Source organism: Abrus precatorius, unplaced genomic scaffold, assembly GCF_003935025.1.
Source record: "Abrus precatorius isolate BTA unplaced genomic scaffold, Abrus_2018 Scaffold11, whole genome shotgun sequence".
In the NCBI taxonomy this organism is placed as follows: Eukaryota; Viridiplantae; Streptophyta; class Magnoliopsida; order Fabales; family Fabaceae; genus Abrus; species Abrus precatorius.
The window spans coordinates 29,277,795-29,295,443 of NW_020874303.1; the positions used below are offsets into that span (position 1 = coordinate 29,277,795).

General features: G+C 32.1%; 3 protein-coding genes across 6 annotated transcripts; all 3 read left to right on the top strand.

Moving 5' to 3' along the window:
* The first annotated feature begins 250 nt into the window (after positions 1-250).
* LOC113855232 (tRNAse Z TRZ4, mitochondrial) lies at positions 251-5,762 on the top strand. Of its 2 annotated transcripts, XM_027486783.1 has the most exons (14): positions 251-643; positions 750-839; positions 919-963; positions 1,065-1,119; positions 1,332-1,372; positions 1,454-1,678; positions 1,763-1,930; positions 2,090-2,352; positions 2,442-2,589; positions 2,680-2,730; positions 3,443-3,593; positions 3,624-3,843; positions 3,946-4,600; positions 5,250-5,607. In XM_027486783.1, exons 1-14 carry the CDS (start codon positions 326-328, stop codon positions 5,565-5,567), a joined length of 2,748 nt encoding a protein of 915 aa, XP_027342584.1. In that variant the 5' UTR covers positions 251-325; the 3' UTR covers positions 5,568-5,607. The 2 variants fall into 2 exon arrangements, with proteins under 2 accessions (XP_027342584.1, XP_027342583.1); XM_027486782.1 differs by having other exon boundaries at positions 1,454-1,930; positions 3,443-3,843; positions 5,250-5,762.
* A 1,050-nt stretch (positions 5,763-6,812) lies between these two features.
* On the top strand, positions 6,813-9,592 carry LOC113855233 (putative ALA-interacting subunit 4). 3 transcript variants are annotated; one of them, XM_027486784.1, is made up of 8 exons: positions 6,813-7,037; positions 7,388-7,446; positions 7,563-7,637; positions 7,722-7,838; positions 7,929-7,999; positions 8,283-8,586; positions 8,681-8,970; positions 9,476-9,592. In XM_027486784.1, exons 1-8 carry the CDS (start codon positions 6,968-6,970, stop codon positions 9,531-9,533), a joined length of 1,044 nt encoding a protein of 347 aa, XP_027342585.1. In that variant the 5' UTR covers positions 6,813-6,967; the 3' UTR covers positions 9,534-9,592. The 3 variants fall into 3 exon arrangements, with proteins under 3 accessions (XP_027342585.1, XP_027342586.1, XP_027342587.1); XM_027486785.1 differs by lacking the exon at positions 6,813-7,037 and having other exon boundaries at positions 7,407-7,495; XM_027486786.1 differs by lacking the exons at positions 6,813-7,037; positions 7,388-7,446 and having other exon boundaries at positions 7,599-7,608.
* Positions 9,593-10,848: 1,256 nt separating this feature from the next.
* Positions 10,849-15,957, top strand: LOC113856012 (protein JINGUBANG-like). Its single transcript, XM_027487636.1, has 2 exons — positions 10,849-11,442; positions 15,170-15,957. Exons 1-2 carry the CDS (start codon positions 10,849-10,851, stop codon positions 15,899-15,901), a joined length of 1,326 nt encoding a protein of 441 aa, XP_027343437.1. The 3' UTR covers positions 15,902-15,957.
* Positions 15,958-17,649: the final 1,692 nt, after the last annotated feature.

Here is a 17,649-nt window from a genome sequence, read left to right on the forward strand (position 1 = left end):
GCTTGTGCCTAGTGCTACATATCAAATCCTTAAAGCAATTATGACAATTTTATTATCAATAATTAGAAAAATTAAATAAGAATAGGATAATGCAAGGACAATGATCAATACTATTTATTCATACTCACAATTGCAAAATATGCGAAACAGATATCTATTTTTTAAATAAATAATTATTACAATATTCTTAATTTTAAAAATTTTAAAGAGATGAATTTGAAAAAAAATAAAAAAAAATTAGTGAAGTTGAAGAGGAATAATGAAGTGTGGTGTTGTAAGGGGTTTTATTGCGGAAAGGGCTAAAACCCTTGAAGGATAAAGGGAAATGGCCAAAGTTTCAAATTTTGGGCATTTTCTCTATCCCTCTCTTTCTCTTCTCTCCAAACCCACTACTAATACTATCCAATTCCGTTCTCTGATAACCGTCATCGCCTCATTCTCAAAACGACACCGTAACTTCCCTGCTCTCCACCTTGGGCGCAGAAAGAGCAGCATCCCCATGGAAGACCAAGAGACAAGCTCCGTCGCTGCTAGCTTCAACAAGAGAAGAGCTGAGGGAAGAGATAAAAGTGACGCTACCAAGAAGAACCTTCAACTCAAAGTTCGGAAGCTTAATCCAATCAATACCATATCATATGTTCAGGTCATAATTCTCTTTCAAATCAAATCCTTCGTTTCAAAAATCTGATTTTTAAGATAGAATTTTACTGAAAGCAGTTATTTCTGTTTACAATTTTTGATTTGTTTAGATATTGGGGACTGGAATGGATACTCAAGATACCTCACCTTCCGTCCTTCTTTTCTTCGACAAACAGAGATTTATATTCAATGCTGGCGAGGTATGTTTAATTTCATTCAGCATTTAATCAATGCCCTCTATGATTTTTTTCAAATTAATTTATATCGTATTCATTTCAGGGATTACAAAGGTTTTGCACAGAGCATAAGATTAAGCTATCTAAGGTATTATCATGTATCTTCAACTCCAATGTGAATTGCTTTGTATCATCGCCTCGTGAAAACGTTTTAGTTTCTTAGTCTTACTGTTGTTCGTCTTTCTTCAGATAGATCACATTTTTCTTTCTCGTGTCTGTTCTGAGACTGCCGGTGGCCTTCCAGGTCTGTGTTGGATTGTTAATGACCTTGCCGTTTTAGTCATTATCCCTGCCACATATTGCAGACACTAGCATTTTTTTCTTTAATACTGCACTAAAATTTGACATTTAAATTGTTTCTGCTTTACTAGAACTACATTACTAAAATTTGATGCTTTGATTGGTGATTCATTGAGAAGAGCCTTGAAACTCTCATAATTTATTTTCAACTCACAGGTTTACTGCTTACTTTGGCTGGCGTGGGAGAAGGGATGTCTGTAAGTGGCCTTTAACCTCCTATAATCTTCTGTCGTTATCATATATATTTATTATAAATGATAGCTTCTCCTAATTTGCAGGTTAATGTATGGGGCCCTTCAGATCTTAAGTATTTAGTAGATGCCATGAGATCTTTTATTCCCAATGCTGCCATGGTTCACACAAAGAGCTTTGGGCCCATCTTCAACACTGATTGGCCTACTGTGCCGGCTCAAAGCAAGGTTTTGGACCCCATTGTTCTTGTCGATGATGAAGTGGTCAAAATATCAGCCATTATACTACAACCCAACCACATTGAAGGTCAGGTTCTGACACCTTCAGAAAACTCTTCACAAAAGAGGATGGATCATAGTCCAGAGACTCTTGACTCCCCCAGTAGCAAAAAGCAGCCTGGTGTAAAGCCTGGTGATATGTCTGTAGTATATGTTTGTGAACTGCCTGAAATCAAGGGAAAATTTGATCCAGAGAAAGCTAAGGCCCTTGGTCTCAAACCTGGGCCAAAGTATCGTGAACTGCAACTTGGAAACTCAGTGAAATCTGATTGCCAGAATATTATGGTTAGTCTCAAAACTGTACATTATTTACCCAAAGCAGAGTAGAAGGAAACAAAATTTGAGATAGATAGATTTCAATCTCAATTACACATGCTTTAGTTTATTTTAATTTGATATTGGACTTCCATACATTTTAATGCAACTGTTTGTCTACCACAATAGGTTCATCCAATTGATGTCTTGGGACCTTCTGTTCCTGGTCCCATTGTTCTCCTTGTTGATTGCCCAACAGAATCTCATTTGGAAACATTATTGTCTGCACAATTGCTCGACAGTAATGGTGATCAAATGAGCATGCTACCAGAGGCTAAGAGTGTCACATGTGTAATTCACTTGACTCCTGCATCTGTTATAAGTTGTTCAAATTACCAAAAATGGATGAAGAAATTCAGTTCTGCACAGCATATCATGGCTGGACATGAAAAGTAAGGTGTTTGTCTCTTTGGAGAGTCATTTTTTGGCATTCCTAACTGGTTTGTTAGTGATTACTTCTGATTACTCATGCTGTTTGCAGGAAGAATGTAGAGATTCCTATTTTGAAATCTAGTGCAAGAATTGCAACACAACTTAAGTACTTGTGTCCTCAGTTTTTTCCAGCTCCAGGAATTTGTTCTCTTCCAAATCATAATAGCTCAAACTTTGGCTCTCTTGCTTTGAGTGAGGTTTGTCACAACGTTACAGGAGAGGAAGTTTATTTTTGTAGACAAAGATAAATGAGTCTAATTAAATTGTTTGATTTGATTCCTTGGCAGGGTTCTTTTCCAGAACTTTCTGAAGTCATTTCTGCAGAAAATCTTCTGAAGGTATGAGACATTGATGTGACCTGGCTGTTAACTTATTCAGTTATTTGTTCTCATAGAAGTCAAAATAAAGTCTTTGGGGTATGATAAGCTTGTAGTTGTGACAATCCATGCTTTTTCTGAACTCCTTTTAGATAATTGCAACTTTGCTGATGTTTTTTTTAAATGTACCTATTATTTTTAACAAGTCAAAGCATTATGTACAAGCTTAAACAACGTTCATTTGATTTCTAAATAAATATATTTCTGATGGTGTAACTTTTTTGTCTTTGAACAACTTCAAATTATTTGTGCATCACTGAGAAAGAATCTAAGAATGGCATTCTTCTTGTCGTGTTCTTGGAGAGCAGTTTTTGTGTTGGACCCACTATGACAAAAATTTAAAATGAATGTATTCAAGCAACAATTCTTAAGACCCCGACTTTTCTGTAAAACCATGTAGAACATGTTCTTTTCTTAGGCTCTCATTTATCTTTTCTAATCAAATTATCTTTGATTTGATCCAATTTTATCACTGGAGCTTCCTTTAATCTTCTTACACAACTAAATCACCTTAGGAGTTTCTACCATTTTCTCCTTGATAGTGCTGCTCCTATTGTCTCCCAGATATATTTGTCCGTTGTCACCTTAGGACTATAATTTCACATTTTTTATCTCTATCTCTTGCTTTTGCCAAGTTCATATACTGATGAATATATTACTCTGCTATATACAGTTTACTTTGCGTCCTTATGCAAATCTTGGGTTGGATAGATCTTGTATTCCTACTACGATGGCTTCCTCAGAAATCATTGATGAGTTACTGTCAGAGATTCCAGAGGTTGTGGAAGCAGCTAAGCATGTAAGTCAGCTCTGGAAAGAATGTAGTCAAGCAGAGGATTTAACAACTCTGGCAGATCATAAGATGATGATTGAGGAACCATGGCTGTGTGCAGATGGTATTCCTGCTTGCTTGGAAAATATCCGGAGAGATGACTTGGAGATAGTTCTTCTTGGAACTGGTTCATCCCAGCCATCAAAATACCGAAATGTGAGCTCAATATATATAAATCTTTTCTCAAAAGGAAGTATGCTCTTGGATTGTGGTGAAGGAACGTTGGGGCAACTTAAAAGAAGGTGGGTCTATCCAGATCCTTAACAATCATTTGTATTTATAGATTACAGCAATTGTTTGTTCTTTTAATCTGAGTTGTTGGTTGATGTATCCCTTGGAAACAGATATGGCGTTAGTGGTGCTGATGATGCTGTGAGAGCTTTAAGGTGCATTTGGATTTCACATATTCATGCTGATCACCATACAGGCTTGGCTAGGATTCTTGCTCTGCGCTATGAATTGCTGAAGGGAGTGCCTCATGAACCGATTCTTGTTGTAGGACCAAGGCAGCTGAAGAGATATTTAGATGCATACCAAAGACTTGAAGATTTAGATATGGTGTTTCTTGACTGCAAGCACACAACAGCAGCTTCATTGGATGCTTTTGAGGATGATTTCCAACGAATTTCAGTTAATTCTCATAATCTGAACAATAATAATAGGGAAATAATTGCATCAAAAGTCGATTCAACTTTGTTTTCTAGAGGATCTCGTATGCAAAGCTATTTTAAAAGACCAGGTAGTCCTGTTGACAAAGATGCAATTTCTCCCATCCTAAAGAAATTTAAGGAGGTAATCCAGGAAGCTGGTCTGAAGGCCTTGATTAGTTTCCCTGTTGTACATTGCCCACAGGCATTTGGTGTTGTTCTAAAAGCTGAAGAGAGGACTAATAGTGTTGGAAAAGTGATACCTGGCTGGAAGATTGTATATTCTGGTGACACAAGGCCCTGCCCAGAGCTAATAGAAGCATCTCGTGGTACAACAGTTCTTATTCATGAGGCAAGTAATTATTTGATGTTGTCTGAGCTTGTAATGATTTAGCATTTGCTGGAAATATCTTAAAAGGATATGGAATGAAATCAATATAAGAATTTGGTACTGTAGGCTGCTACTGCAGAAGCAATGAAGCATGCTGTCTTGAATATTCTCTACTCTTTTCTTTTTAGGTTGAAGTGGGCGAAGGTGGTTAGAGTCAATTTCAAATGTTAGCAATCCTAGTCATTTTAGATTCAACAATGATAAAGAAGAATTAATTCGATAAGTTTTTGGTACAATAGGTAAATCTTTGGCAAAACTAACATGTTTCACTCTAATTGACTTATCCCCTGTAGGTCGAACTTAATTTCCTCTCTTACAAAAGGATTTGTATCTTCGATGATTCCTTTGATATAAATTCCATAATTAGATTTTTATCTATAGACTACATGTTTCTTTGGTTTATACATCAAAAGGATGGATAATTTTGTGTATGATCTCTTTGCTTCAATTGTTTCTGCAATGAATGCCGAGTCCAACAACATATATGGCCGTCCATGTTAATGATTTACCTTATAAACATTTTCTATGTGAACTATAGAGAGAATTGTTCGTTGCTTAATGCCATCACTAACAAGGGTGCTGTTAACTTATGACTTGCTAATTGATGCAGGCAACTTTCGAGGATGGTATGGTAGAGGAGGCTATAGCAAAAAATCACAGTACCACAAAGGAAGCCATAGAAATGGGAGAGTCTGCTGATGCATATCGAATTATACTAACTCATTTCAGCCAAAGATATCCAAAAATTCCTGTATTGGATGAAACACACATGCATAAAACCTGTGTTGCATTTGACATGATGAGTATCAATATTGCTGATTTATACGTGCTTCCCAAGGTTCTTCCATATTTGAAATTGCTTTTCAGAAATGAAATGATGGTTGACGAGTCGGATGATGTAGTTGAAGCCGTGACTTCAGCTTCTTGACAGAATCACCCCATTGTATTATTGATTTATATATTTTAAATTACGATCATGTTACAATATGGTAGCATTTTGTCGTTGGCTTTGCCCATGCAGTTTTAATTATGATCACGTTCTGACGGCGTTCCAAACAAGCATGTACCGAAAAGAAAATGATTGAACAAATCACCACTTTAATCCTGAAGATTTGAAGTGTTTCATTGGCTGGTGAGTTAAAAAGTTTTATTTTAGCTTTTGATGATAACTAACGTAAGTCAAGATATTATATAATTCATAAATAAGTTAACATAATAACATGTTATAACAAGTTTTAAAAATTATTGTATTTATACTTTTATTCTAGGAAATTTATATTCCAACGGCCATATTCACGTGACGAAGACGGAGTCATCGACCAGCTCTTCATTCACGTCGATGTCTCCAAATCTTTGCAGAACGAATTGATTTTCCTCTGCGGTTCGTACGAGGATGCTTTGGGCATTCACTCTGTTTCCATGCGGCCTAAGCTTGAACACTCTGGTTACCTCCTCATCCCTCCCAATACACCAGCCCTATTTTTGGGTATCTTTCGCTGTTTGATGAATTCCCTATCATTTACATTAAAACAATAGTGGTTAAATATATGAACACAGTTATGCTCTTTGTTGTGAATTTTTGTTGTAAAGTTACAAAGGGTATTTGCTTAGAAATACAATTGTATAAAATATAAAATAACAAATTTTGAAAATTTAAAGAACAATTTTACAAATTTTTACAGGTTAAATATTTAAATATTTTATTTTATTTTAAATTATAATTAACAAATTTGTAAAGGCCTACTCACTTAAGCACCATTTATTTACTAACTTATGTTATCTTTGAGCCATACTTTGACTTTATAAAATGTTACATTTTTTTTTACTTTAGTCCTTGATGCTAATAAAAACATTTAATGAAAATGAATTGAAGTGTAAAAAATTTTATAATTTTAGAAATTAAAGTAAATCACATTTATCTAATGTCAGGGAGTATATTGATTATTTATTCTAAAATTATTTGTTAAAGTTAATTTAATGGAGGGGGGGGGGGGTTAGATTTTTCTTCTTTTGGACTGGGAAATTAAACTCGATTCAATCTCTCTCCAACGTGCACACATATTTCTTTTGAATAAATAAAATAAAACATGAAACTAACTGCTAAATATTAATATTTTGGGTATCAGGACTAGTGTTTCATTTTCACATATTAGGAGGGTGAGCGGTAGTTCCGCCGGTGAAATGGTCCAATTCAACGATGTGATTGTGCGGTCCTCCGACGTTGATAACTGCATTATGCTCTTCAAAGCTTAACCAAAACTACCGTTACAGTTATCTAATCCAACTTATCTTTGATCCCATTTATGTTTATTTCGTGTTGTATTAATCATGGATACGGCGCCTGGCAAAGACGGTCAATCTGCTCCCTCTTCCAAGAAAACTTCCAAGAAACCCATATGTGTGTTCTTCACTTTTCCCATGAATGTGCCGTCCTTATCTTCTACATATGCCATCATATAAGTTTATCTAAGTTTATGTAAATTTCATGGGGATATCTTGAAACAATGGTTCATTCACAAAACACAACATTTGTTACTTCCATTGAACTTGTCATGTCTTTATTATAGTTTGTAAGGAATTGGAATGCAGCATTTTTCAGTGCTTTATTTAATTATTTGTAAGGCAAATCGCTCAAATGCTAAGTTTGCACTAAAATTTGGAGGACTTATGGCTATTCTATGCAATGAAATAGTTACGTTTGCACTGTTGCTGCTATATAATTTTTTTAATTTTTTTTTCAAATTGTAGATTCACAATTCTCACAGCAAGAACTTCCTGCATGGAAACCAATTCTAACACCTGGATGGGTATAGATTGCAACGCACATACCTCATTTAGTTTTACTGAAGGATTATAGTTTCAGGCATGGCTTCTGCTTTTGCAATGTTTAATAATTGATCATTGATTTTATCTGTTTTCCCAGGTCATTTCTACATTTTCTGTCATCGGAATCGTCTTCATCCCCATTGGTCTTGCTTCATTGTTTTCTTCAGAGAGTGTAACATCTCATAGTTTTCTCAATAAATGAGATTTGGTGCAGAAACTGAACGTTATATTGATTTGTCAAGAAATGCTGATGTAGGTGGAAGAAGCTGTATTCCGATACGATGACAGTTGCCTTCCTCCCTCACATGCTGAAAATGCAGTGGCATTTATTCAAAACGACACCACCAACAAGACCTGCATTACCAAATGGATTGTTAGTACATCATAACAAGACATGTTGAAATTTTAAAATAATTACTTGTTTGATACCTGATTGGAAACAATTCTGTTGTAAACTTCATAGGTTGACCATAAAATGGAAGCTCCAGTTTACATCTATTATCAGCTTGATAATTATTATCAGAATCATCGCAGGTATGTTTTGAGACATGAATGTAAAATTTAAGGGTTTGTTTATCTGGTGGGATAAATATTTTCATTTTAAGTGGACTAATAAAGACACTGTTACAAATTGTATCAACTTTTTATATACAAAATCTCTTTAGTTCATCATGAAGTTATTATTTATACCGTAAGATAACTTATGACAAATCCAAAAATGAAAATTGGAGTTTATCAAGGAACTCTCCATGCAAGTATGCAACCACTTCTTATGGTCCCCACTTTTATGCTTAACACTGGATGATTGTTTTTTCAGATATGTTAAGAGTAGAAACGACAAGCAACTGCGGAATAAGGAAGCTGAAGGAGAAATGAACAATTGTTATCCAGAAGACAAGACAAAAGATACTAATCAACCAATTGTTCCATGCGGCCTCATTGCATGGAGTTTGTTCAATGACACATACAGATTTTTAACCAACAACAAGGACTTGAGTGTAAATAAAAAGAACATTGCATGGAAGAGTGACCAAAGCTCCAAATTTGGCTCTCATGTTTATCCAAAAAATTTTCAGCGTGGAGATTTGATTGGTGGTGCAAAACTCAACGAGAGTTTACCTGTAAATATTTCAACATTTCACTTGTCTTTTTGCATTTCTGATTGGTGGAGATTTGATTGCTTGTTTTGCATTTCACTTTTCTTTTTTGCATCAGTTGAGTGAACAAGAGAATCTGATCGTTTGGATGCGAACGGCAGCACTACCCACATTCAGAAAATTATATGGGAAGATAGAAAGTGACCTTGAAGTTAATGATGAGATAGAAATAGTAATAGAAAACAATTACAACACATACAAGTTTGGAGGCAGAAAGACATTGGTTCTCTCAACCACCACTTGGATGGGTGGCAGAAACCCCTTCTTGGGAACTGCATACCTTTTCGTTGGTGCAGTATCCTTGTTCTTTGCCATAGGATTCATCCTTCTTTATGTTGTCAAGCCAAGGTCAACGAAACACTTTCAGTTTATCCGTGTAATATTATATAGGATAATATATAACTTTTTATTAAAAGTTATAACATTTAATGATAGAGTTTTGTTAATTCAGTCTTTATCCTTTGTTTAAGTATTATAAATTTATAGAAAAATGTTTACTTATTATATTAAAAATGATAAAAATCAATACTTTTTTTAATAAATGTTTATTATTATTAGCTGCTTATAATATTTTTTAAATAATATTAATGTATTAAATTACATTAAGTTTTATAATTTTTAATAAAAATTTAGTTCTGATTAAAAAATCGTCTGTTATGGTATTCATGCCAAGTTCATATCCTTTTTTCCCTCAAAGAAAATATGAACATTTTCTTTCTCTCAAAATTTAGAGTTTATTTTCCAATTTTGAACTAAATTAAATACCTCTTTCTTTGTTCCTCATCAACATTATAATATTTGGTTATTTATTTCTATTTTGAGAGCTAACATTGCTAAATTGCTGAATCTGCAGACCACTTGGGGATCCGTCCTACTTGTCTTGGAACAGAAATCCAGGGAACATGAAATGACATGCCCATCTCTTGAATTTGACCATTCCCTATCTTCTTTATTGCTACCACTTCTTTGTGTGGCAAAGGTTCGTTCTGGGACGAGGCTTGTTTCTTTGATCTTGACTAGGTGACGAACTTGAACCTCGAGTGTATATAAACGTTTTTTGTTTATTTTGCATTAATTTTTTCCTATTGAAAAACAGGGTAAAGATAACAAGTTTTGAGTAACGAGGCAAAGCAGTCTACAATTATAAAAAATAAAGGACTAAGCTTAACATTTAGAAAAGACAATTAATTATAACAGGTCTTTGAATTACCGCATTAAATGCATACTCCTTTCTCTTTAAAGGAAGATACACGATATTTCATTTTTTTCTAAAACAAAAATAAGTAAAAACTGTTAAAATAAATACTACGAGAGAGTACCATTATTTACAAGAGGGCCAACCGTAAATCAAAGCAATTTACCAGGTTCTTGATCATTATACACTCCCAATTACAGGTTCATGTTTCAGGCAATTGTTGATGTATAGCATGTAATTGTAGTGAACTTTCATGTCAGTGGCAGTGGGTAAATTTTCACGAAAAGAGAAGACAAGAAAAAAGGATTTACGAATGGGTTTTGGAATTTTCAGGAATGTATCAGCTTTCGCAACCACTGCCATTTATTTGCATTTCAGCATATTTAATCCCTGACAATTTCCTAACGAAATTTACATGACAATTAAGATGGCAAATTTCAGAGCTTTTGGTGAGCCACTTTATGATCGGAACTTGAAGAAATTCCTATAATAGAACTTGAAATTTAATGCAATGAGCCCATAGGTAACCTAAGAAACCATTGAGACATTTCATCTACCATGACAATTATGGAAAAAGCATCTGTACTAATCAGTAATAAATCACATTTCTCTCCCAAATAACCCACTTTATGCCATTGATTATCCGGGATCTAATTTTGAACATGTTAACCTTAAAAGGCTCCGTATTACTTTGAATTTGTTATCTTGTTGCAAAAAGAGGGTGATGCCAACTCTGCCACACCGACAATTGAAACCAAAGAGAAAAGAAAAACACAAATTGGTATTAGAATTGCAACTAATGCCACATCTAACAAATCTCCTCATTTCTTAAATGCGTAACCCACTACATATTATTCAACAACGGCTATAAACGAAGTAATAGCAAACATCTACCCCCACTCAAATTCATAACCCCATCACACCAACTTCATTCATAAGTCATAAGTTGTGACTTGTGACCACCACGACACCACTCATGTTTCTTTTGGTTGTGAATGAAGAACACATCACAAGATCAAATGACATGATCAATGGACGACTCCAACTCACCTGATCCCACCCCATCTTTTGCTTTTAGATCCGCAATTCCAACTCCAACTCAAAACAACAACTTCTTGAGAAGCCATTCTACAAAAGAATCTCCTTTTTCAAATTTACTTAACTCCCCACCTCGCCTCTCTTGTCCCACACTCTCTCGCAGCCTCCAAAACTCTCCTCTTTCTTCACCCCTTCACCGCCAATTCTCTCCCACTCCCTCTCCCACAAAGCTTTCTGACTCTGACCCTCAAACGACCTACCACTGTGCCTCTTCTGTCCTCAGAAACGATGGCCAGATGCTCTCCATTGCCTTGTCTTCAAATGGGTTGATTTACACTGGCTCTGACTCCAATCTTGTTAGGGTCTGGAAGCTCCCCGAGTTCACTGAATGTGGTCAACTCAGAACCAAGGCTTGCAGAGTCGTTGCACTGGAAGTCTCCAATGACACTGTTTATGCAGCCTATGGTGATGGCAAAATTCGCCTCTGGAGAAGAACTTGGGATAAGGTTTTGAAGCATGTTCGTTTGGCCACCATTCCCAAGACCGTTGGCTATGTCCGAAGCTACATCGCCGGCAAGGACAAGACGGTCAGTTTCTGTCTGTTAATATGCATTCTAAATATTTCGTTCACAACTGACATAACTAAATAGCAACAGTATTTAGGCGTAAAGTAAATTTAAAAAGGATATTTTTTATTAATAAAATTATTTTTTTTAAAATATTAAAATTTTATTTAAAATGTATTTTTTAAATTTTTTGTGATATAAATTATCATAATTAATTTTATCTAATATTTTTTTAATAGATAATATGGCTAATCTATTTAATCTTTATAAAGATACTACTTATGTTAAATAAATTTTTATTAATTTTGATTTAAAAAAAAAATTCAATTGAAGCAACTAATATCAGAATTATTAATAGTATTTTGTAAGTTATATATGTATTTAGAAAGGAATCTATTTTTTTTATATAATTGAGAATGTTAATTGATTTATAATTTTTTTAAGATATTTAATTCTGAAAATAAATTTAATTCAACAATATCTAAAAAATTATTATGTTTCAAAGATTTTTTAAGGTTTAAGCATTTTTTTAAAAATTATACTATCTAGTTACTTTAATTTTTTAACATCAAATAAAAAGTCATATTTTCATACATTTTAAATTACTTAAATCTACTTTGAAGTACAGCAATTGCTTTCTCTATAATATATAAAAAGTAATAAATTATAAATAATTTTTGAAGAGATTTTACAATTTCATTCTTAACACTTTAGTCAAGTTGTTTGTTTCTACGACAATAAGTTTTTCATGAAATTTAGGCTCTATATATATTTTAAAAGCAATTTCTTTGGTAAAAGTCTATGTATTTTTAAATCCATTTTTCCTATACTTTTTAAAAAATGAAAGAAGACCTTTTAATTGTTTAATGGTCTCATCAATGCACATATCTTTTGATTGTAAATTTTTACTAATTGAGTTAACTGCATGTCATACCAAATTACCATTCCTAACAAAAATTCAAAAATTTTAAACTTGTAAGTTGCTAAACAATCGACTTCACCTTTTATCTTAGGATCATTATTAAAATATGACTTTCTACACGTGTTTGTGACAATGATTTAAGAATTAAGTTATGTATATAATTTTGTAAAAATTTTTACTTTTTTGTAGAAGAAGAAAGTAAAGTATATATATGTTGTAACACACTAAAAAAAGATATAGCTTTATGACAAGAATTAGCCATATCACAAAGTACTAAGTTTAGACTATGACAATTACATGGAGTATAAAATGATCTAAAATTAATATCTAAAAGTCTTTTTTTCACACCTTTATGTTTGCCTTTCATATTAGACTCATTATCATATCCTTGTCCCCTAAGGTTATTAATATTAAGTCCAATAATTTTTAATTCATTAATAATAGCATCAAAAAGACTTTTTTCACTTGTATCATCTACTTTTAAAAAATTTGAAAAATATTCATTAAGTTGTATTGGAATTAATGAAATATCTACGTATCATAATACAAAAGACATTTGTTCTTGATGACTTATATTTGGAGTACAGTCAACTATAATTGAGTAATATTTCACATTCATAATTTTTTTATAATTTTTATTTTTATTTCACTTGCTAACAAATTTATCAACTTATTTTGTATATTTTTTTCAAGATAATGATTATGAATTTCATCATTTTTAATTTGACAAATATATTCTTGCATAATTGGATCAAATTCTATAATCATTTCAATTAGACTTAAAAAAAATTTATTACTTTCTTGATATATCTTTTCATTTTTTCCACGTAAGGCTAAGTTATTTTAGCCAAGAGTTTTAATAACTGCAATGATTCTTAATAACACATTTCTCCAATTTTTCTATCTCTATTTATTTATTTTTGAACATGATTGTCTATTATTTTATTTTTTGACAATCTCATCTCCAAATTAATCCATGCATTCATGTTAGTGATACGTTCATTAGTTATTTCATGACTCTTCAACTTAGCACTAAGATTTCTTCAATCTCTACAACCTCCGTTAGCTAGTTTACTTGTACGAGAAACAAAATTAAATAATTTAGCTATATTCTCTCATGTTTCTCTCAATTAGGTAATTTTTTAATGTAATTTGATGAAGAAAAACGTCTGGAATATTTATCTTTTAAAAAATCTATACCAATAACTTTAATAGGGTCTTTTTTTACTAATAAGTCTCTCAAATTTGTACTAATATTTATCCATTAACTTAGATCATATATATTTTTAGGAGTAAATCATCTAATCTTTCAATTTCTTCCTCGTTATCATGAGTTTGAGAATCAAAATTATCCTTTTTACTAATTATTTATCTATTATTGTTTTCACCTATATCTTCAAAGAGCATCTGTATGTGTTTTTTAATTTATTTTTATAAATTTATCTATAGCTTCTTTTTGTAATTTAGTTAAAGCCTTGACTCTTCTCTTTTTCTAAAGTTTTAAATGGCCTAATTCATATTTTCTAGTTGATAATTATATATTTTTATATGAATTTATAATATATAAAGTATGAAATATAAATATATAAAATAAGATTAAATTATAACAATAAAACCTGATTGTCAAGAAAATAAACTTGACACTTGCAATCTCTGCGGCTCCAAAAGTGACAGCTTTACAGAGAAATTGTGAATTAATGGAAGCTGAGTTGTGGAGGAAAGATTATTGTACTAGTGTCTCTATGTTAGAAAAATGGAAGGCTTTATACCCGTGCTTATGCATTAAAAAAATAGAAGACTTTATTTCCTCCTCCACTTGCACTATGAATATTTTCTTTTCATTCCACTTTGAGGTTGTTGTTAGTAAAAAAATACAAATTAAAGTAAAATTAAACAAAAAGAAAAGAAGAATATAGTAGTTAGAGAAAGGAAGAAAAAAAAAATAACAATTAAATAAAAAGTAAAAAATTATTTAATTTTTTTTAATCAATTATTTTTTTTAAAAAATAAATTAAAAAATATTTATTATCTATTACTTAAGAGTTACGACTTATTAAATATTATTTTTAATATCAATAAAAAGTTAATAATTATTTAAAATATTTAAATTAAAATTATTTTTAAATTTAATTTTTTAAAAATATATTAAAATTAATATATATATATATATATATATATATATATTTTATTTTTTTTTTGGCCCTAAAGCCTTTGGCTGTAGGTCGGCCCTGGAGACAAGTTAGCAGGATAGTACCCCACATTGCCTTTGAGGTTTAGTTCTATTTGGTTAATCACAAATGCTCCAAAAAATTTATTAAACTGGGAATTGCTTAGACAAAGGGTAACTTCTCCAGATTTCTTGTACAACCAAGTGGCCCACGAACTTTTGTTAAGAAATATATTTTCATATTTTTTTTTAAAAAAATATTATGTTGGAATGCAATAAAATATGTAGAAGTTAATGTATTTTATGTTTTTCAACAAAATATTTTTATTTTTTAACCAGTGGTTAGGATAGTGTTTAATATTTTCTATTAAGGAGTTGATAATTTCAATTCTTAAAAGTTAAGTTTAAGAATCTAACAATAATATATTTATTTCATAAAATTATATTTATTATATTAAAGTTATAAATATATGATAATATTTAAAAAATAAATAAAATTTTATTATTCTTGTTAGTTAGATTCAAAGTTTCAAACCATTTCAGTGCAATAAATATTTTTAATAAAAAAATAACTTTTAATTACTTCCAATTAGTCCTAATTAAATGGTGGAAATATTGATGTGATTAAGTATTTTTGATTGTTTGACATGAATGAACAGATGCATAAGGGGATAATTACATCAATGGCAATTAACACAGCAGAGGACATTCTATACACTGCTTCCCTAGACAAAACGGTGAAAGTATGGCGAATCTCAGACCTGAAGTGCATAGAGACAATAAAGGCTCACCCTGAGCCAATCAACGCAATCATTGTGGCTGATGATGGAGTCCTCTACACCGCTTCTGATGACGCAACAGTGAGAGTTTGGCGTAGAAATTTTTGTAGCCACGACCAACCACATTCTCTCACAGTAACCCTTCATGCCAAATATTCCCCGGTGAAAGCCTTGACACTAACCCCAGATGCAGGAATCTTATATGGTGGCTGCACTGATGGCTACATACACTACTGGCTAAAGGGTTGGTTTGCAGGGCAATTGCAATATGGTGGGTCAATTCAAGGACACACACATGCAGTAATGTGTCTAGCCAGTGTTGCAAAATATGTAGTTAGTGGCTCAGCTGATTCAACTAGCAGGGTTTGGGCTAGAGAACAAGATGGCCAACACACTTGTTTAGCCGTTTTGGTTGGTCATAGAGGACCAATTAGGTGTGTAACAGCATTTTTAGGAGGTCGTTTGGTGGAAGATAACGAAGATAGCTGCACCATTTGCACTGGTAGTCTCGATGGGGTCTTGAAGGTTTGGCGTGTCACTCATAAGAATCTCAATAATCACTGCTCTTCTCCACCTGGGGCTAAGTATTTTGAACTCTATAAGGGACTTTAATTCATTAATTACCACTAATTCCTACCTTTTGTTTCCATTCTTCACAGTTGGGAGGAATAAGCATTCTATTTTAACACAATTCTTACTGGTTTCCATTTTTTGTACAGCCATTTAGAAAGTGATTCAATTTTTTGTCTTTTTTTTAATTATTAAATGATTATATCATCAGACAAAAATAGTGACCAAATAATGATAACTGTTTTAAAATGGAAAAAGTAGTTTACTGCGAAGAATCTTTGTTAATCATAAATTTTTACAGTTAATCCTTTTTACATGTCTTTTTTGAAAGGAAATAACGAATCGTCTTTCTGTTTTGACTTTATGGTTAACATTTATAAGTGTGAGATAAAACCAATAAAATGATAATATTGTTTGAGTATTTCAATGAACTTATTTTCATTAATAAATACATTTTATTTCTAATAATGTTGGAAGAAGTGTCTTAATGACAATCATTTTCCATTTACTACTATCATTTATTTTTTGTGTTGCGTGTTGTGTTGTCCTTACATTGAAATTCACGGCGTGCCCCGACAGATTTTAAAAGTTAACTTTTCTACGTGTTCAATAATATGTAATAAATTTTTATTAAAAATTATCAGATAATATCAAATTTAAATAATGATAAGATTAAATACTATAATTATTAATATAAAATATTATTTTATTGTGTATTTTTTAACATGTCTTTAAAAAACTGTAATTTACACCCTTTTTCTCTTTCTAAACTATAATTTTATGAAATAACAAGAATAATCACACTTTATCAGAGCTTAATTACACTTTAAAACACGTGTCGTGTTGCAGAAAAGTATGAAACTCTGTTAGTTGTTAAAACTGAACGACGATACCTTTCCCTGGACATGGATCCTCTACGGTTTCAATAGGAACTGCAGGGTGTGCAGTTGTAGACTCAACCGTTAAATTTATTTTATTTAATTTTAAGATATTGATTTATTACATAGTAAAATAAATTGAATGAATGAGATTGACGCGGTTGGGAAAGTAACCGTAGAGGATAGAAATCCATGCAAGAGGCAGAAAAGGGTAAATACATAAAATAAGGAAAATAGTTTAGAAATACATTTTAATTAGAAAAATAAAAAATAAATATATGTCTGGTTCTTGTACAAATAGAACAGAGCATAAAACACATTAAAATGAGTTACAGGATTAGCAGAGGAATGAATATCTATTGGGCATGGCTTGTGTTCTGTGATTGCATTTCTAAGGCAGCGTTTGGATGTCCGTTAGCATTTGTCCTTTTTAGTAAGCGGTAAAGGACATAACATAACAAACGCAAAGCGCATAGAATTGATACGGTGACCAAACCTGACAGAAGATAGGCTACGATGGAATTGGAACGCCTGCATCCAAACAGAGCTCCCAGACACACCATGGCAGAGTAAGCATAATTCTAAGATATGAATTAAACTTATATTGATATCTGATGAAGGTGAAGAAGCATGATCGATTGTTTCTGCAACACTTTATTCTTCCCTTCCTTCCCCGCTGTTTAGGTCCCTTCTTTATCAATTAAGGAATAACTCACACTACTATGCTCTTAAAGGTATTTGATTCGTAGAACCCCCTCCATATCCTGCCTTTTCTTAAATTCATGATTAGAAAGTAATGTATATATACATACATACATATATATATATATATATATATATATATTTAGTTATAAGAATTTTTTTAAATTAATTTTAATTATAAAATTTATATTTATAAAAACTTGATTTTGA

What these genes read in the sequence shown, in the direction of transcription:
- LOC113855233 (XM_027486784.1), top strand. Translation starts at nt 6,968, where the DNA reads ATGGATACGGCGCCTGGCAAAGACGGTCAATCTGCTCCCTCTTCCAAG. An exon ending in AACTTCCAAGAAACCCATAT is followed by an intron (nt 7,038 to 7,387) that starts GTGTGTTCTTCA and finishes TTCAAATTGTAG; the next exon opens with ATTCACAATTCTCACAGCAA. An exon ending in CCTGCATTACCAAATGGATT is followed by an intron (nt 7,839 to 7,928) that starts GTTAGTACATCA and finishes TAAACTTCATAG; the next exon opens with GTTGACCATAAAATGGAAGC.
- LOC113856012 (XM_027487636.1), top strand. Translation starts at nt 10,849, where the DNA reads ATGGACGACTCCAACTCACCTGATCCCACCCCATCTTTTGCTTTTAGA. An exon ending in TCGCCGGCAAGGACAAGACG is followed by an intron (nt 11,443 to 15,169) that starts GTCAGTTTCTGT and finishes ATGAATGAACAG; the next exon opens with ATGCATAAGGGGATAATTAC.
- LOC113855232 (XM_027486782.1), top strand. Translation starts at nt 326, where the DNA reads ATGGCCAAAGTTTCAAATTTTGGGCATTTTCTCTATCCCTCTCTTTCT. An exon ending in TTATATTCAATGCTGGCGAG is followed by an intron (nt 840 to 918) that starts GTATGTTTAATT and finishes TATTCATTTCAG; the next exon opens with GGATTACAAAGGTTTTGCAC. An exon ending in ATCATGGCTGGACATGAAAA is followed by an intron (nt 2,353 to 2,441) that starts GTAAGGTGTTTG and finishes TGCTGTTTGCAG; the next exon opens with GAAGAATGTAGAGATTCCTA.